The sequence below is a fragment of the Ptychodera flava genome, chromosome 10 (assembly GCF_041260155.1).
Source record: "Ptychodera flava strain L36383 chromosome 10, AS_Pfla_20210202, whole genome shotgun sequence".
Lineage (NCBI taxonomy): Eukaryota > Metazoa > Hemichordata > Enteropneusta > Ptychoderidae > Ptychodera > Ptychodera flava.
In genome coordinates this window covers 32,968,333-32,990,112 of record NC_091937.1, presented here as the reverse complement: position 1 = coordinate 32,990,112, position 21,780 = coordinate 32,968,333, and the positions used below count along the sequence as shown (strand labels likewise).

General features: G+C 37.5%; 1 protein-coding gene across 1 annotated transcript; it reads right to left on the bottom strand.

Moving 5' to 3' along the window:
- Window positions 1-4,726: 4,726 nt before the first annotated feature.
- On the bottom strand, window positions 4,727-20,669 carry LOC139142572 (uncharacterized). The gene is made up of 4 exons (XM_070712553.1): window positions 20,134-20,669; window positions 13,421-13,586; window positions 7,518-7,722; window positions 4,727-6,840 (listed from the first exon to the last, which is right to left on the bottom strand). Coding segments are annotated over exons 1-4 (702 nt in total). The 5' UTR covers window positions 20,464-20,669; the 3' UTR covers window positions 4,727-6,839.
- Between the last annotated feature and the right edge of the window lie 1,111 nt (window positions 20,670-21,780).

Below are 21,780 nucleotides of genomic sequence, written 5' to 3'. Positions count from 1 at the left end.
AAATAAAAAACGCCTGACGTGTTTGCACCATTTGCAACCCCATTTAATGGCCGATGCAGAAGTTAAAATCCACATATGATAGCTGCAGTTCTTTACTCGAGGTTTTGCTTGGGTATTTGAGTTGGACGGTAAAACCTGGTTCTGCCTCCAACCCAAATAGCTAGGGAAAACCTCGAGCTACTGTACTGCAGCTACGCGTATATATCTATGCTATAAGGTTAAGGTTCCACAACAACTCTTGAGCTTTCGGTCGATTATACCATTAACAACAATAATATATAATATGCAAGTTACGGATAGAATCAGCAAAGAAACGTGCACATAAAAATCAAAGACGGGTTGAAGCACCATGATGACTCGCTTCTTTTAATGTTCATTGGAAAAATGTATATATGATTTAATATTGCCCAAGCTCAATAATGGAAAACGACACATACACAGAGAGGTTGGAGATTGTCGAGCTGTTATAAAATATGGTGCGACAGCCGCGCGTACATTTTCAAGCAGGAGCGGCACTGCTTTGCCATAAATATTCAGCATGCATATCATGGTGTACATTCTTTGTACTCAGGTCACGAAAACAACTCAATTGAGCATTGTGATGACATTTACACCGAGAAAGCACAAGAGACGGCTTGTACGCCCGTGTAAGTCCTTTATTAAACTTAGAGGCCTTCACGCCTTTCAAATGAGCATCACCCTGAAATCGAGTGAAGCATATTAGGTAGGATGTAATGTGGTAACATGACATCCTATCTAATGTATTCTTGTTGAACAGTTTTGTGGCTTTTAGAAACTAATTTGTGCATTCCTTTCTGTTCTACTTCACAATATCCTGTAACTTTCTACCCACTCAAATGTAAAGTATGCGATCGTCGTGACAATTGAAGACTTTACTAAATCAAAGGGCATATACTATATTATTCAAGTCGAGTTGTAAGGTAAATCAGAGGTTTTATATTGGAAGGTTTCTTCGCGAGCACGGTTGTCTTCAACCATCTCCTGGAATCCTGAATGTCATCAAGTGCCATCATATCGGACAACATGTTAAAGCCCCACTAGCTGTAACTCTTGGAATTTGTTAAACCTCAAACTATCTTCCTAATGCTCTCTTGGTTTTCTCAGAATTCGACCCTCGGAAGGAATATAGGCTGTTTTACTATATTAGGAAACCATTCTTTTGTGAAACATTTGACGAGTAAACCCAAATTTTAACAGTCATTTCGATTTCCCGCCCATTTTTCAAAAATTGGTAATATTACAAAGAAAACAGAACATTGTTACAGTTGAAAACATTCACCCCTGTGCATTATATTACACTACTCTGTGCAGTTTATGTGAAGATTTCAGTGCAGATTAATGCACAGTATCCACAGTCTTTGCTTTTCTGCATGAGTCTACGATTTAATGTTTGGGCAAACATTAATGTAATCTGTATCTTGTTCAAAATTGCACATAAAGTCCCAGCTGGTAGTTAATAATACACACACCTACATTACTACATTCTCACAAACTTATTTTAGTTTGAAAGTAAAATCATAAAAACAATGCTAAAAGTAAGCTAGTGGGGCTTTAATGATCGTGATCGCACTTGTAGAACGAATTCAACAGGGCTCATTAGTAATGACGTCATATTTCATTATTAAGGTAGTGTGAGCCTCGAAATTAAAAGAATTAAACTTTTGCTGAAAGTTTTGATAATCGAAAACTACACCAATATTTACAGACATTTGAAATTCGAAAATGGCCGTCATCTCTGCATTCACTCTAGGGAGGAAAATTATTTATTCGATTTTCACAAAATTAAGCCGTTGAAAACTCAGTGTATTGAATCTGTGGCACTTTGTGGCCAGTCTATTTTTCAATTTGGAAACTCAATCAGAAAATTGAACTTAGGCAAATTGTAAATTTTCAAAAATTTTCGCCGAACACATGAAGCACATTTCGGCTTTTTTTGAAGTTGAGATTTTTTGCCACAAACAACTTTATAAGACATAGCTTAAAGCCCTGGTGACGATGGTACTTTGCGGCCAACCATTTTTTGCCCTGATAAATCCCAAATTACTATGCTGGCTTTTATCAAAGTCAATTAAAATCAGTTATAGTTCGACAATACTACATTGACGTCTTGAATCCCGAAGTAGAAATTAGAAATTAGGTCCCAACTTTCTAATTCCAAGATATGGAAGTGGGCGTGATCTGTTTTAGTAATAAAGGTACTGGGTGGGGCCCAGGGTGGGGCCTTGATTATAAAGAATAGGCGCCATACATGTGTAATTTCTGAATGATTTCATGATAGAAATATAATTTCGTCGGGCACTTGTTTTCTACAAATTTCAACGGGCACGTAGGCTTATACACAGTTTGAATAATTATCGTCTTTGACCCGCCCGACAGACATTCAAGATATCAATGGCGTGATAAGATTTTTTTATTCGACGCTATTGCTTTCATGTCTGAGTTGAGTGATTTTGTTCGCAGCTTGATGCAGCAACAAGTCAAGGCATCCCGATCGAGGTTCGCGAACCACAGGCACCGTCGTAGTTGACAGCGCTTTTAGTGTAGAAGCAAGGGCTGTCAACTACGGCTGTGCCTCTGTCGTGAACCGGATTTATCTACTTGTGGTCTCTGGTATGGTATTACCGCTCTCGCATGAAGTGGTTGTGCCGTACTTTGCACTTCAGTCTAATTTCCAGGCAAGGAGCCATTGCCAGTGTAAAGTCTTTTCGGTGGGGCGGCCGAAATCTCTCTAACCTCGTATAGGTAGCGTCCATTGACGATCCAAGATCATCGAATTCGCCCACGTCATCCTGCCAGAGAATTTTTCTGCCGTCGGGATTGTCGCTGACCAGAGAAAGAGTGCGTTCCTGGATATCATGCCAGTTAATATGTTCAGTCGTCGGCATGACACTGGCACATTTAAATAATAAATTCTCCATCAATTTTGACACCATTGACGCTCATTTTACCATTACGTGCGGTAGCAGGTAGTGCAGACTGAAGTAGGGCGGGCAAGTGTTGGGTGTTGTGTGGGAAAGTTATGCCACGAGCTCAACATTTTACAAATTTTGGACGCACAAAATATACCTCATTTAATTGTTTTGGCATCTCTCTGTAACAAAACCGTGGCTATATATCATTAGCTACTATAGGACGGTTACGTATTTTGATACCTTATTAACATATTTGAGGCCGCAAAGTGCCACGGATTGTATTTACTCCATTAGCTTCAAAATGAGCCTTACAAGTGGTTGGCCAGAGCAGAATTGTAAAAGTTTTAGAGTCCTACTATACTGCATAGGGCTCTGTCTGATTCCTATCACCGAGGCGCATTCTACCTTAATATGCAGAGAGACTTCGGGAGATTACCCTCATATTAATGAGGAAATTAGTTCTTTATTACAACCGATGTTCTAATCGAAATTAAAAGTTAACATGTCAAAATAATTTACAACAAGCTACAGCAATAAAGACGCGACGGTTGAAAATTAAAATACAGACTTGAACTATTTTCTTGGCAGCACCAAACGTCGCTCGCGCATTGCTATCTTCATAATATCGCGATCGGTACTTTTTTCCAGAACGCTGTTGTGAGCAACCGCGCATCACATTTGCGCACAAATTGTCGTCTGCTACTATACTAGGTCATTGAGACTGTCCATACGCTACTCAATTGCAGAAGGGGTGATAGACAACGGGCGACAGGGAAAGTTATTTTCGAAAACAATGTGGATGCTTTGTACAACTCGAAACTCAATCTCTGGAAACAAAATGAAGGTATGTATATATACTGATAGGCCTGCACGATAAAAATACCGAATGGACCGTATATGATAGCAAGACTTGTATTGGCGTATGTCTGGTATAGGATGGTGCGACGGTCTTGCGGAAGGCGCTTTCCACAAAAATTGGTATGGTACGTATGCTTGTTTCCTTACAAAGGGTTTACTCGTATGGCAAGGTTCGTTACTTCAAGGAAAGCACGCTACTACCACAAACTTGTCTGAGAAATGACATACAGATACGGACTCCCATGGCCATCATAACTTCAAAAAATTAACTATATGCTGATACATTCTTCCCCGTTTTGCAAGTATTTTCTCCAAGATTTCCCCATAGGGTGTCCTTTTCGTTACAAGTCAGAGAAATTTCGCAAAAGTTAAAGTTTAAAATTTAAAGTTTGGGAACAAGTACAGGTAGTCTGGTACCAGTGTGTTTCGCACCTGCGCTCACCTTGCAGCTTTTGATACCTGGGACTTCGACGTGGGTCCTTTTTGATTTATCATTTTGCCAAATGTGGCCGTACATGGCAGATCAATTGATTTCATTAACTTAGCGAAAGTCACCAAACCTTAAACCTTACGCTGAGGGACAGACCAAGCTAAGCGAGAACGGTGTCTCCCTTTCACTACAAATACTTACGGACTACATCAACGCAGCATGGATAAACATTGAAACAACTCATTACGCTTATATTAATTACCATCCATCATTTAATGTATCTTTTGGAAAGAAACGGTTTTTTTGCTTTCATATGCCTTTTATACACAGAGAAAACTGCACTGCCAATGCCGTCTACACTTGCGATATTGAACTTATCAGTACGCAACAGCAAAGTCAAGTAGAACGTTGTGTTGTGTTGGTAATGACTTTCTCTAAACACACAAACAAACAAAAAACATACAAACAAATAGACAAACACTCTGAGAAGATATAGGAGGAGGTATGTGAATAGTTTAATTTGTAGCAAAGGTAAAGTACATGGGTCATGTTAAAGGTATACAGTCACCTGTAATCTAAATATGCCCATATATGGTCTTCAAAATGCCTGTGAGGGCGCTGTCTTTAAAAAGCGGCAATCCGCTTAAAATCTGTGATTGGTTAGATTTTCTCTTTCCATGGTGACTGTGGCAAAATTGGAACAGGTGACAGTATACCTTTAAGCGGTCAAAGCATGATACTAGTGTTTCCCGCATTTGCCTTGTCCTTGGTGATCTGGTGAAGTAGATAGAATTACCTTCATGTGCTGAAGGCACTCCGTCGTTATAGAAAACGATACTAAAAATTATCGGAATTGTGAAAATTGTGTTACAAATGTCGTCAAAATGAGATGCAGTGGAATATGATTCATCATTACATAAGAAATGGGCAAGTCATTTCAATAATACGTATATAAGATACCTAGCTCTATGGGTTGACTTTTTCCGATGCACAATAATGAATGAAATTTATACGGTATATTTCCGTTAAATTAATTACACGTATTGTAGTATACAAACGGTATGGTAACTTTGTCAATTCCATATTGAGTGGAATAAAATTTACTGAATATTACCATTTTAAGCATTATACTTATCTCATTATATTCTACATGCAACAAACTGAGAAAGCTACTTTCAATATCAAGAACAGCAACACGGAGAGAAGGAGAGACAGAAAAAGGCCAAGTTTGTCACCATGGCCAAAAACAAATCGAAGCAGTTAAAAAAACACAGAAAAGGTGTTGTTTCTAACACTAGCGCATGTCGATCTCAAATTGTCATTTTTTTCTCCTTCGTTGTAAACCTTACAAAATCGAATGATTAAAATAACAGTGGACTTTACGCGGCACGGCGGAAATTCTAAGCTTCACATCTGCATGATCACATGTACACATTCTTAACAGTAAACGAATCGTCGCCACCATTCTACATGTCAGAATTGCGGCAGCACCTAAACATTCATATTTTCGTCATTATTTGATTTTTTTGATCTTGTTAGATAAAAAAGCCCACCAATTAAATTAAATACCCTACCACGCATCATTCTGTTAGATAATCAAGATGACAAACGAACCTATAATATTTTAGCCTAAGCCGTGCTGGAATACTGGTTTTCTTTCCGCACAGGTTGTACAGAATAAATCAAGTCGGAAACATATAAAGGCAGAGGTAAATGATCTGTCACCACCTGCCTGTGTCGAAAGGCCCGCACTTGAGTATAATATTGTAATCAATCTTGTTTATTAAATTATGGTGTGAATGCCTATGTAGAAAGCGGCCTCTGCATTAAGTTGTGCAGTTGCAGCTCGGGGTACTATATGAATGATCAGTTCCGTTATCCGACAGAAAATCATTTATGAGAAAACATCGTTACAGCTAGGGACCGTCGAAAATTTATACACGAGCATGGCGACCGAAAGCCATTGCTTTAGACCTAAAACCCCTTTACCTAAACAAACATTTGGAAATGCAAAAATACGAATACGAAATTATGGTTTGAACTGTCTTTGTGAACACGATGCAAACGCGTGAATGGACATTTTTACTACTGATAGGTTTTTGAACAACTAACATAAATGATTCCAGAATAAAGTATGACTCTGGATTATATTGGGTATCTGAAATATACACAGTTTCCATAGCATAACCTTAAGATATAGTTAAAACATTAAACTACATACGCTTATCGAAATAGAGCGACTCCCAACCAAAAATTAACACAATGACATTCCTTTGTCATTAATTTTTCATTAATTAAATTACCCGTGGTACCGTATGCATTCCCAAAAGCGAACCATCAAGCAGGACCACATATAGATATACAATGAAAATATTTACAAGTAAATTGACTGCATCAATGTTGACAAAGACAAAGACTGTGGAAAAGACTCGACAAGACCCGCTAAACGTCAACGAATTTCATATGAAGCATGGAAGCCGAGTTTTCCTGGATTGAACGTCGACGTAGTCGTGAAGGAGATTTTGACTTCTTCATAGGACAAGTCGAAGGGTACCGGTGGGCCGTTACTCCAAAGAACTTGTATCGCGCTTGGAATGCACCACCAGTGTAGACAGTGATCTGTAAAGTGACAATAAAACAAAAATAACGTAAAACGAGTAGTAAGGTTATTGATGTCACGTCATTTCCTGTGTAAATTTGATTGGCATTTTAATTGGCATCTTGTCACGTGTTAAATACCGTTCTTGTTTTTACGGGTGTATCGTAAATTGACTACAACAATAACCGTAGGTGTGTTTTAATTGTGAGTGTTTGTTTTTAATTTGGCATGAAAAGGGAGCAGATTTACTGAAATTAGGTTGTTGGACATAAGCTGTAACTTGTGGCAAGTTTTTCACTATTCTGCTTCTGTATATCAGCTACCGTGTCTGACCCTAATCCGCATGTCATGCTGAAATTTCGAGTATTCTTCTTGTTGACACAGCTTGTATGTGTGTAGTGATCATTGTTTATTGTTTACAAATGAATTCTAGTCCGGACTTGAATACAATGATTTTTAACAATAACAATAGAGATTATACTCATATAGGTTGTGTTGATATGCTAAATACTTGGCATTAAATTACAGTTTAGGGATTCAATGCAGAAAGTGTAGAGAAACCACAAAACAAAAGTTCTGAAAAAGAACAGCAAAAAGATACAGCTTATGGAGCTTTAATCCAAACACGGCCATTGAAATTATATAAGCTTGTATTTCCCCCTCACATTGTTTGTCAACATGTATAAGTTAAACCTACCAACAAACAATCTGTGACACTACAGGAGCCAAGGTCATCTCCAACGCTAAAATGGTCAAAGTAAGCCATAACGATTGTCCCGCAGAACAACGAATCGTTATTTCGCAGTCGAGGTCAGTTGGATACGGACCTGGATAGTTTGGTGACTCCACTGTACCGGACAAATCGGTTGCCGTATCACCACAGCTGTAAGCAGTGTCGACTACTGTAGAAAAGTAAACAGCAAATATTATTATTATTATTATTGATTCTTTATTTCAGACGATGAGCATGTCAATATATATAAAAGATTACAGAATTGGGAGGGAAATGATACAAAATGGTGACACCAAGAAAAAATATCATTCTATTAATATTTTTTACTGCTGAAGCTTTGTTAGCTGTCTTTCGTGTGTAAGGTATAATGCCAATACACAGTTGGACGTTGTTCTGTCCGTAAAACAGTTTCCCGATATACTCCAAAACTTGTGCGTTGTGTTAAGGTAGAAAGCATATGCGCCTCGGGGACAGATATTAGGACCTGTTAAATTCTTTTCTGATTTACCACTTGTGGGAGTTCATTTTAAAGCTCATGGTGTAAGAAACTATTTATCGTCTTAGTTTTATAAAGTTCTATTTTTGCTCCATGGAGTTAATACAGGGATGCGGCCATTTTGAATTTTAAATATCGGTAAATCTTTGGTTATTTGCTTCTCTAGTACCAAACTGAAAATGTGTACGTTGATGACCCCAAGTTTTTAATCTTGATTTTGGAAGAGAATGGTTGAAAGAGTCATTGAGGAAAGTGTGAGCAAAGGTTTTAAGTCTTGCACTTTTAAAGCACATACTACCTAACACATATGAATACAGCCAGTATGAGTGCAATGTCAGATGTCATACTTGACGACTAAATTTTAGTCCTGACAATATTCACCTATCAATGATAACAGTAAGTACTGTACATGGCGTTGTATTAGCAAGGCCTCGACTTACCATTTCACCAAATTGTAGAGTGGAGAACGGGAACATATATTTGCACAAGGCTGAGGAAACAGGCACGTGTTAAGCTTTACTACAATTCAATATTACCTGTTGGTGTGTTGTATTAAAATAACCTCTCAAACAATTCAGACAAACACTGATTTTATCAGCGGGATTTAACCCAATAAGCGTACTGTTTCTAGATGTGCCTGTATATTTTGTTTTATACTACAAATACATGAAATAAAGTATCAAAAAGTTACGGCTTTTGTCCAATTAAATATTCGATTGCTTACGCTCACCTTATTCTACAAAACCTTCTAGATGTGCCTGTATATTTTGTTTTATACTACAAATACATGAAATAAAGTATCAAAAAGTTACGGCTTTTGTCCAATTAAATATTCGATTGCTTACGCTCACCTTATTCTACAAAACCATAAAGTAATTATTTACGATACAAAGACAGATGTATTGTTGTTGGCATCTGTTCATGTTTTACTTTTTAAGCAGACGTGAAACTGCTTGAAAGGAGATCAACTTCACTTTCTCGTGTGAATTTAACGTACTTCGGGTTCAGAGTGATTACATTTTGACAAAAACGTTGCTACGAAAGCTTCCTCACCTTAGACTTCAATTCGTGATTAGGTCACGTGACATGATCCAAAGTGACAGGTTACACGTTGACACAGTTCCAAGATATAATTGTCTTTTGGCGACAAATATTGGACAAGTATTGTTCGAGAGTAATTTGGAAAGTTTCTTAGTGATGGATGGGAGTTGACATTGTGAGCTGGAGAAGACTGTAAATCATAATTTCATATAATTTAAGTCAACTAGCTATTTCTCAGCGAGGATGACTTCAATGTAGAAGTCGGGGGCTGTCCCTGAATGAACACGCCTGTGGTAATTGGGACAAAGGGACTCTTGATTAAATTTTCGAAATTTTATTATAGGAAGTATAATTTTTTACTCTATCGAGAGTGACTTCAATTTAAAAGTCGACGGCTGTCCTTAGATGAACATGTTTGTGATAATTGGGACAAAGAGACTCTTGATTAAACGTTCGAAATAGTATTAAAGGAAGTATGATTTGTTACTGTATACCGTATGGAGTATTTTGACCCTGTCCTTTTACAAACATATGGCAGATATTGAAATTTTTTATTTCATTAAAATTGTGATCCTACTGTCACCTGTTCCTTATATGTGGAAATGAAATTTTCTATCAATTTCTACCGGTCAATGCCGCAATATATCATGAAAGTACAGAAAGGGACATATTCTTTCACACTCGACCAACCAACTCTGACAAAATAGAAAATCTGCTGTTAATATTAGTTTATTGCGCAGGCGAGATGTTGTCGACCTGCGCTTCCTATGCGGCAACTGACATGTGGGGAATATAACGCAAAAATTTACAGTTCGGCTAAGAAAAGATTCTTCCTTATTGAAACATTGTAAAATATTCAAAGAAGGAAAGAGTCAGAAATGATGAGACTCGTTTGTCCTAATTTGATTCGGTTTGCGACCTTGGCTAACTTCGCTCAATGAATCAAGTTTTCATACTCGCTACAAATTTGTTGAGAAGATTTTTCAAGAATCTGCTTTTTTCGTGCTGTGTTTGGTTCTCATGCCACAATAATCATTTGAAATGAAGTGACACTCCCTATGATATCTTTGTAAAAATGAATCAGAACTTTTTGACCAACTTTAAGTTTCAATCGATGGAGCAAACCAAAGCGTCATTGTGCTCCCGTAACAACGAAAACTAAATGGAAATGAAGTCGAAACGTTTAAGGTAGTATACGCCTCGAAACTTAAAGATTTAAATATTTGCTCAATCATGTCTCAAGGAAACTTTTGACCATTCTCTTTCAAAACCAAGAATAAAATTTAGGGGTCACCGTACAACTTTTGCTACTGGAAAAACAAATTACCCAATAGTTACCGATATTTGAAATTCAAAATGGCCGCCATCCCTTGATAACTCTATGGGGAAAAATAAACTTTACTATTTTCACAAAAATAAACCAGTGACAACTTTAGTCACACTGTGAGCTATTTAATTAGCCCCCCAAAAAGTGGTTAAACCAGGAAAGCATTAAATTTAAGAGTCCAAATATCTGTCCCCGAGGCACATTCAAAATTAATATGGACGAAGAGCTAATTACTTGTGTCAGGTTCCGATATTTCAGTATGAAGCCCACATAAACCTTCACGAGCTACAGAAATGGGGACTACTGGCCTACACGTCGTGGTTCAAATGTTACGCTCGTTGCTTCGCAGACCTGAGCGATTATAAACAAGCTATGGCACTTTTGAAACCTGCGGCATCGTTGAAGAACAAGTAGAAGAAGACACCATTCTGTAACCTCAGTGAACACGGGAGCCGGCACAGTACGTGATGATGACGATGATGATGATGAAGGTTCCTTTTCAGATACATTTGTCGTCAATGAGTTTCTAAATTCTCGATCTAGATCACACTACTTGAAAGCATGTGCGCTACACGGTCTAATGTGAATCGATAAAAAGGTGTTGGAGGAAGCTCTGGAGATTTCTCAAAACGATAATGGACAGTTGAAACTCATCCTTTTTTGTCAAAACTACTTGAAAACATGTTGTTTCCGTCGGGAAGAGTCGGATCATCAATATCAGAAGCCAAGGCCTTCTCTTGATACCCGTGACCTTTTCGAAGTTCTCCGAAAAACTTGTAATTCTTAGTCGAGAATTGTATTCCTCCATCTAAGCCTTACATGAAGACTTTCCCCATCTGATTCATACTTATCATTACTCTTTGAAGACAAAATCTTCAGAATTGTTCTTCAGAGCATAAGTGAGCCTGGTTTGTCAAATACACAGCATTTGACACCATTAGTAGGCTATACTCAAAGATGTTAACGCGCCTTGGCGACAGATATTCGGACTCTGAAACTTTTTCAATTCTTTTCTGATCTACCACTTGTGGGGGTTCGTTTTAAAGCTCTTGGCGCAAGAAAACTTTTCACCGGCTTATTTTTTCTCCATAGAGTTAACATAGGGATGGCGGCCATTTTGAATTTCAAATATCGGTAAATCTCGAGTAATTTGTTTTTCTAGTTTCAAAATTTGCACGGAGACCCCCGATTTTTATTCTTGATTTTGAAAGAGAATGGTTGAAATATTTTCTGAGGAAAGTTTGAGCAAAAGTTTAAGTTTTTCACTTTCGAGGTGCATACTACCTTAACGCCAATCAGTGCGATCAAAGCAAGCTTTCACTTTGTCAATATCCATGCCACGTTCTGTTCATTTCTGTCTATAGTATTCCTTTGTGTTCCTCTTCCTTTAATTTTCATTTGTGAGATAGAAGTAGAGATATACTGTGGCGTGAACTTGAGATGGGGTACGGCCTACTTGGCATGGCAGGCATTTAGCATAGCGTAGTGTATTATACTATAGAATTGTTAGCTTAAAAAGGTCATTGTCTGACCGTTACCTGAATAATTTTGTCACGGGAGGCGTTTGGTGACAAGTGCTGACAGTTTTGAACATCAGTTCAAAACTGAATGTACTCGAATGTACTTGAATGTACTAAACGCAATTGCAAACTTTACTCGCCAATTATCTGGCAAGTGTGCATGCATGACACATATTTAATGCCATGAATAGAGCTCAACTCGAAGCCATGGAGACTGATTTTAGATTTGTTAAGTCGGATCTTCCTAGGGACGTTGACACTTAAGTTGCTGTTACATAAACAGAGGTGCTATTGATAACTTCAATCTGCCTTATTCAAAAGTTGCCACTACCGATGACAAGTTTGTTTCCAGGTGAGACAAAGGGGATAGTATCATGCTATTATTCGGTTGACAAGTTTTTAGATACTCGAGAAAGATAGTGCCTTACTGATTTCTACTCTAAATAGTATAGGAAGTCATTCCTCACATCTAATCATCTAGATCACGTGTTTTCTAGGCCACCTATAGTTGATGGGTATTCATGACTCAACTTTGACTTTTCGACTGCAGGCAACCATGGGATAAACTATTTCTCTCGCAGCTGACAGATATTTTTTATATTTTATTTGACGTTTACAAATCCATTTTGACTTTATGTGAGATTTGAGCATGTGATGTATTCATACTCCGTCATCAAATCGATTTGAGGTTGAACTTTGGTATTATTTTCATGAGCGAGTCTCTGCATCCTAAACGCTATGAGAAATAGTAACTCGCACGTGCTACAGATCAAATTACATTCTGTAAAGTGTAGCTTTTCCAGGGAAGACCAGAGTGTTCATGGATAATGTATAAGAACGCAGCGCTTGCGCATTTCTAGGAATGCTTTGAGTTTCAATTCACGCTCTTTCTCCATGGTAACTATAATCGTTACCTGTGAACAAATGAAAGTGATGAAACTCGAGCAGCTTGCAGGTATAAGGAATATACGTATATTCAAATGGATCGACACGTATTTACACATGTGTACACCATCCATCCACCCTACCTACCCACCTATCCATCCCACATACATACATACATACATACATACATACATACATACATACATACATACATACATACATACATACATACATACATACATACATACATACATACATACATACATACAAACGTACATACATACATACATACATACATGCATACATACATACATACATACATACATACATACATACATACATACATACATAGATACATACATGCATGCATGCATGCATGCATGCATACATACATACATACATACATACATACATACATACATACATACATACATACATACATACATACATACATACATACATACATACATACATACATACATACATACATACATACATACATACATACATACATACATACATACATACATACATACATACATACATACATACATACATGCAAACATAGAAAAGAACATTGGAATCCCTTTTTACTCACCATTTGCAACGTCACAGTACGTTCCAGTCCAGTCTATACCACAGTGGCATATAAAATTATCGGCGTTGCAATCGGTAATGCAAGTCCCTCCATTCTGACATGGATTGCTCCCACACGAATCGTCCAGTACCGGAAGTCTGGGAATACTGGCACTGTTCTTTGTCAACTGGAAAAATATACACAAAATCATAACCAGATTGATATCTTACCGATAAGAGTAGTTTAATTTAAGCAACAATACTATCAATAGATCAATCAACCCATTAAAGGTAGAATGCGCCCCGGGGACAACTATTCCGATTCTCAAATGTTTGCTGTTCTTTTCTGATTTACCGCTTTTGGCGGCTCATTTTCGAGCCCTTGGAGTAACAAAAATTTCATCGTCTTTTTTTATTTTTTATAATCCTTTTCTGCATGGTCCCTACCGCTTCTGTGAGCTAATTTAAAAACTTACAGTGTAAATGAAGTTTATTTTTCCCATACAACGAGGGATGGCGGCCATTCTGAACTTCAAATATCGTAAATGTTAAGGTAATTTGTTCCTCTAGTACCAAACGTCGCACGTTGTCCCCTGATTTTTATTTTTGATTCGATAACAGAATCATTGAAATTTTCATTGGGGAAAGTTTGAGCAAACGTTTGAGTCTTTCACTTTCGAGGGACATACTACCTTTATGCTACTATTGCTGCGCCGTTGTCTTCCTCGCAAAATTCATCAGTACAATCAACAAAAGTCTAAAAACGTCCATTGTCAGGGCGCCGATGACCTTCAGCGTAGACCAAGAATTACAGTTCCAACTTACATATAAATAACAGGACTTCTTTCATGGAAGTAAACAGCTGTTATAGCGATAGTTTTATTAAATGTACGCTGTCTGTAACAAGTCTATGCTACTATTTCTCTTATGTGGCAAAATTGAAAAGGTTAATAAACAAATAAATCGCCCGTTTGCTTCGTGCCCAAGCATGACCTCCAAGTGGTAATTTTACCACTGTAAGCAGCATATCAAACCAGATGGTGTTGATAGTAGAGTGCAGAAAACGTTCGTTTTCTAATAGAATGAATCCATACGTGTTGAATATGTAATTTTATTGTTGGATATGTTATTGAAAATATTTGAAAAACGATATATATATAATATATATATATATATATATATATATATATATATATATATATATATATATATATATATATATATATATATATATATATTCCCACTATGCAAAGGATTTGAAATCGGTCTGCCAAGACAAACAGAAACGCTGTTTCGCACTTAAAGTTAGGTGGCAGGCGTTCCAATGTTCGATACGATGGATAATTCGAAATTAGTTTTATAGGATCTTAAGAACTTTTACAGTAGTTGACAATCTATTCATATATCAACGTGTCGTTTCTTCGTATAGCGCCAATTTATCTTCAATTGTACATTATTTGTGCAATACTTTCAATCTGCGAACTTCTTATTGAAATTTTATTCTACAGTCTGTTTGTGTTGACTTCGTAAAATGATCAGTGAGGTACACGTAACCACGGTATAGTCAGTATATTGGACACTGGTGGGTATTTTTATCGAAATCATTGCGTCTGACTTTCTGTTTAATGAAATGTGTAAAGTTCGTGACATGTCCCCAGAATTATCAATTATACCCCATTAGGTGTTGAAACCTACTACACACAGCTAGGGTCTGGCACTAAGGGATGGACAATGAGATCATAGGAGGAGTGCTTGAGTCATACATATGTCACTGTTATGTTCTTTCCGCGCGCTTTAAAGGTATACTGTCACCTGTTCCAATTTTGCCACAGTTACCATGGAACGAGAAAATCTGACAAATCACAGTAAACGGGTGGCCGCTTTTTAAAAACAGCGCCCTCACATGAGCATTTTGAATACCGAGGAACGCCCCTTTGACCCTATATGGGCATATTTAGATTACAGGTTACTGTATACCTTTAAAGATCCTGTCCGTTGATTGGCCGAGTGTGCAAACTTTCTCCTTAAATTCACTCTTTTTTCCAGTTTCCAGTCACGCACAACTTATAAATGATAAAACAACGGTGCTCAGCATGCGGAAACTATAGGTGTGATGAACTTTGCTGTGACGGGTATTGCCTGCAGACAGGCGCCAGGGTACATCAATGTGTGAATGTAACGGTGATGCCGCATGGCATCGCAGATAATGTAGACGTACAGGATGAATAACAGCGCCAGTCTGTATAGTATAGCTGATATAAATCACCCAACATATACAACATATGCTTGTACCTGCAGGGACTTCTGCCGACGCAATTTAATCTATCCCTTTACTCGCTTATAATTGCGTCTATTGATCGAGTTTTTATATGTACACAAGGGGTTAATGACCAGTGTTGGTTACGATCGTATGCACTTTTATCAGCCTAAGCGAATATTTTAAAAATCACAAAAAATATGAAAGCCTTGTAGTACTGTTATGTGAATGGAATGGAATGTCGATGAAATGACGGACAGAAAAATATTTAACATTGGACCGCAGCTCCAACGAGACACTTAACTCATGATGTACAGAGCCTAATAATAAGCATATGTGCTAGCATATAATACATATACGGCTAACTATGTTTTTGTTACAAAATTACTTTAAACATATCTTTTTCTAATTTGATTTGTTTTCAGTGGACGGGTAATAGATATGTTATTGATTAAGATCGAATACCTTTCGACCACAGCTTCAACTCTTATCTATTTAAGTCTCATTAAATCTCAATACAGGTAAAAGATCATGACATTTGCACTTGATAAATTATAAGGTTTTGGTCCGACTTTGTTTTCTGTTCACCAACAATTAGGCATATTTATGCACAGGACGGCCATTGGAAGCGTTCAACTTGTATGGTCAGGGTTCGGCCGGACAATTCTTCTTGTGTTCAAAATCAATGAAACCTCCAAACCAGTCAAAAATATGATCCCGCCCCATCAAAAACTGACAAAATCTTTCATGACGCCCTTTCGATTTAGAGTAAATTATATGATATCTGTGTTTATATTATATTCATTTTGCTATCTATATTATGTTGATATGAAAAATATTCGATGGGCATCAAAATCTACCGCAGTCTGTAAATTTGAAATCAACTGAAAGTCAAGTTTTAAATATAACAATGGCAAACCATATATATATATATATATATTATATATATATATATATATATTATATATATATATATATATATATATATATATATATATATATATATATATATATATGGACGACAACATCAGCGGAAAAGACTTACGAAGACGCGTGTATAATCAGACGACAGGGACGGTGATCAAGCTGATCTTCTCGTTTTTTTTTTAAAATGCGGTCCTAGGTCCCTCGACGTGGAAAGGAAATTAAACAGTCAATCAACACATAAAGAGTTGGTAAAAAGTTAAAGCGGAAGAGAAAATGGAGTACTCGTTTAATTTGGAAAGGAAATTGGAGTGGAGGATGTAGACCCGTTTGCGAAACTCTGTTCGTCAGATAGTCCGTTTTTTACATTGGAGAAAGCGGATTGTAATAGAGAGTATCTTTAAAGAGACAAAGTCAGCCAGTTTTCATGAATTTAGTTTGATACGAGATACTACTCATATTGTTTAACATGTTGAAAGATACTGAATGAATGGGTGACCATGCATATATTCGACCCCTGTATTAGACAAATTAAATAAAACCATCGCAGAAATGAATTAATTGTCATGACCATTAATTCATTTTCGCCATGGTTTCATGTATCCTGTCTAAAACCAGGGTCGAATATATGCATGGTCACCCATTCATTCAGTATCTTCCAACATGTTAAACAATATAAGTAGTATCTCGTATCAAACAAAAATCATGTCCCTTTAAATAGTATAGGGCTAATTCCCCTTGAAGGCGCTCGCAGGTATGACCCGGGGCTTACGGTCCACTGTCAAATCGGCTGGGTATTACTCTTTCCGGCAGAAAAACTCATTAACTTGACTTATGATTGTATCAGCGGAACTCGTCGAGAGACGTAGAGACGTACGCCAGGAGACGTACGCCAGTCTGTAGTTCAATCATTGAAACTATGGCAAGTCCTCGACCGAGGTCATCACACTAGGTTACCATTTACGCGGAGGCGAGTTCAACTACGAAAATACAGCTCCAGGCCCGGCAGAAGTAACCTGCCCTGACGAGAATTCAACCGTGGAACAAAAATTGAGCATGTAAAGAAGGCAAAGACAAAATCGGACTTCAATACTTCGAGCTTTCCTTGGGAAACAAGGAGAAACCGGGAGTAAAGCAGAACGGGAGAGGCGTCGAGCAACGGTTACCAAGGAGACAAGAGATATACCTGTTTCAGTGGATTGTATGGAGTGTTTGTTCCGTCGCGCAGTGTTCGAAGGGAATAATCACCTGGACTCAAAAAGTTATAATTCGTTAATGAATTTCTTTGATTACGGTATCAATAATAACCTAATTCATTATGGCCTATCTTTTGCTTATGGCATAGCTTGCTCTGATGCATCACTGCCATTGTTTTACACAGTTCAAATTGCTTTAAATTTTTCTCCCTTGTTCCCTATGATCGGCAGATTCAGACCATATTTTTTATGGGTCATAAAAATGGCCAATTAAACAGCCATACGTAACACTGCTCCTTGATAAGGGAGAAGCAGAGAGAACGTAAAGTGCCTTGCTCAAGGACAGAATATGAAAACCATGTCAAAGTATTAAGATGCCTTTAGCGTGGGGCACTCTAGCCATGATACGATCTTAAACCGTGATGTAATTTCAAACATACATTTTTTTCACCATACATTATGTATTTAATATTTATATCAAGAAATTTAATAGAAAATCCTCTGCATGTCATTGTGTTCCAATACTATTTTTAATTGACGTGAAAGACAAAGTAAAAGATACTTTGTCATTCATATTTCTAAGATTTTATTCCCGAAGGTTAAATGTCACTGCGTCTGGTTCCGGAATTAGATTTCAACAGTACAGCTATCAAACTGTACAAGATAAACTTCTTAACAAACGTCACGTGTCCATTTATTATATCTACTTGCACATATGGCTTGCATTACTAGTATATTAGCTAAGGTATTTCACTCCTACGGCACAATTTATGACAGGAAAAACCTTTATATACAGACCTGACGAGGCAAGATATTTATAAGATAGATATTACTTTTGTGCAGTCAGACTATTCTAATGGTGATATGACTTTAAAGACTAAAAATTTGCGAACGATCACCATTTTTCCTGGAACATACATGATGTACACTGAAAAAAGGATTTTGAACTCCGTTTATATTTTTTAATCAAAATTAACCCCTCCGTGTTGTATGAAACAAAACACGACCCCGCTTTACAGGTTTCCGGATGATCCCCTTCCCGGATTTTTGCAGGCCCACTTTTGACCATACCAATAAACACTGCCTATTGGTTTCCTCTCACATTTATTGTGACGCCAATTCTCGACCCCAGTGCGTTTCCCTTTTGGTGAATGTAAGGAGGATGCAGGTCCTACAGTCACACAGGAATTTGCAGTATTTACTTGGCAGGATCAAACAGTAATGATGTGAACCATTGGCACTGTTAACTAATAAGCTAATAACAAAACTACTTTCGAGATATTTGAACATTTCGTAAATCAACTTTTGTGTATTGCTATCAACACTTGACAATCGAAGAATGATCGCTTTGGACTGGCCCCCATTAATAAGCATGTTAAGGAGAAAGCTGATGTTAAGCATCATTTCGGGATAAATTATAAATCTTGGACTGGTGATCAGATTTATTTTCACCTTCCATTGCAAGAAAGCACAGGAGAAGGCCAGTCGTGGATACGTTTGCCGGCATGCCCATAATTCCATATTTATTCTTGACTTTCCGGACATGCGAATGTTTTTCAAAATGGAAACAAGGTATTGATTTTTTCATAAAAGTTCCACTCTGTATAATATATTCACTTTTCACAAATCCATTTTCTAAGATTGAATGACTCCTTGCCTGGTTGATCGGCTCGTGTCATCAATACCCTCTGCGCAATATCAAAGATTGATTCAGATATGTTTGAATTTTTTGTCAGGAAACTGTTCTGGTCGACTAAATAGCCAAAGTCCTCCCGACCTGGCGACCAAATTCTATAACTAGCATGAATTCACCGGATTTTAATGTATGGATGCATAAAAAGAAGGAAAAGACAGTAATAAAAGTATACCCGTAAGCATTTTAATGTGATGAAATGTAATATTTGAGACAGATTGGCGAAGTTACCTAATCCCGCGGTTCACTGAAAGCTGTGATCGGAAAAGTACTCTCGCGGCGAAATCCATAAACAATAAAATGGCTGAAAGTTGGTATTACTAGACTCAGTGCGAGTTTTTCCCAAACACTTAAACATGCCATACCGATGCTGACGAAACATTTCCTTTTCTTTCCTGGAGAAACGGTTTACCCTTACACGTTGTCTTCCCTTAGTCCACACAGAGACACAGGTATCGTGGTTGAAATTGAAACACAAGTTTAAACTGTGCTGCTTTACAGCAGTGATACAGTCGTCTTAATTCTCAGATTGCTTCGCACGAATATCAACATTATGCAGGTAAAATCTGTAAAATGGTCTATCCATTTTTGTGACGTGTATATATTTTAAGTCTTTCTGCGTCTCACCTCACTCAACAGCAAGAGTTGGCATCATGTATACTTACCTCAGTAGTGTCAACGTATAAGAGATGATATCCATGCAACTCTACAATGGAACTTACAAGTGGTGTACCATCGTAGATGATACAGTGACTAGTCCAGCGGTTGTAACTCAAGCTACGGCAAGTGTCTCGGTTTTCAGTGAAACACAATATGGCGCAGTCCGCAGCACTGAAAAGTTTGAAATTGCCGATTGAGTGCTCTTCCTCAAGAACGAAACCGTTGTACGATTGAAAGCTGCCCCACTCGCCGTACGTCTCGGGTAAAACGCGACAGGCTTGCGCCAGTGATGATTGAAGTCCAGTTAATAACAATAGAGAAGGCAAAATATTCATTATTCTCAGATTTGCGTTTCATCCACTGCTGAATACATACCAGAGAGCAAGTAGAACAACGCTGTTGCCAAACTGCTAGGTGAGCACATCATGTCTGCACTACACATAACGATGTGTATATCACATCAAAGCGCGGAACACTCTTTCAGCGACTGACAAAGTTTACTATACCCAAGACACGAATCAAATTGATAGTCAAATGCTTAATAAACTTCAAGTAAACCAACTGTGTAATGTTTAAACAACTATTAATATGTATAGAATTACGTCTCGATGTATAGACGCCACAAGGTGGAAATACTAAGTATTCAGAATTACTGAAAGTGCCATGGTATTGCAGCGTTTTCGCTCTGTCGAACTCATTATCTCTTTGTGTTTGCATACACCTTACGATTGCCTGTTGTTTGTTGCCATGGTGATGGTATAATCGGAAAGCCGAATATTAATCTGCCAAATGGGGTTAATGCAATGTTTTGGCAAAAGTACGCCATGTGACAAAGCGCAAGGAATAATTACAAGGAAGTACTTTGAATTAAACAGTACGTAACAAATCAGTTCGAATCATGAAAACGGTATATTTTCTATGGAACGATCTATGGGGATTATTTCGAGGGAAAGGAGTCTATCACTGACTTGACTTGAGCACGCTGTTTGTGTTTTTATGTCTTTTAAGAATGAAGTCATGATGAATTTGCCTCGCAACATTATTAGGAGCCGGCCGTCAACATCTATTACAAGTCCTACTTTAGAAATACCAAAGACAAGGACTCGACTACTTTGTTGCTGAGTATAGCATCCGCAACATTCGCTTTTACCCTTAAGAGAAATTCGGACACGTTTTGGGTCGTGGGCCTAGGGGTGCTTATAGTTATTTTATTGCAACTCATGGTCGGGTCCCATAAAATTTGATTATGTTTTTCATAATGAAAGCCATTGCCAGTAGCACAGTACCATTTTCGCGAGTCTTACCTAAGTAAAAATACCTTGAACAGATTCGGATAAAAATTGATTTTTGCATATTTAATAATAGAAATAACTCTGTCGATAGATGATCATCACAGTATCATTATGCATTATTAGTTACAGTAAAGGTGTAAGTTATGATATTAATAAATTTATGATTATGAATATTGATGATAAAAATTTAATATTTCTGTCATTATTGTATGCTTGCAAAAGTGCCCAACTGCACTGGAATCCTGAATGATGATCTGCAGTATTTATGCAAAATTCACGTAGTTGTAGTACAGACCCTCAGAAATAGTCTATAGTTACAACTGTAGCATTGCACAGTACTACCTCGGCAGTCTCTCTAAC

Coding starts and splice junctions, on each gene's coding strand:
- LOC139142572 (XM_070712553.1), bottom strand. CDS start 20,463: ATGAATATTTTGCCTTCTCTATTGTTATTAACTGGACTTCAATCATCA. Junction 13,587..20,133: donor TATACGTTGACACTACTGAG/GTAAGTATACAT, acceptor ATATTTTTCCAG/TTGACAAAGAACAGTGCCAG. Junction 7,723..13,420: donor GTACTGTGACGTTGCAAATG/GTGAGTAAAAAG, acceptor ACTTTTCTACAG/TAGTCGACACTGCTTACAGC.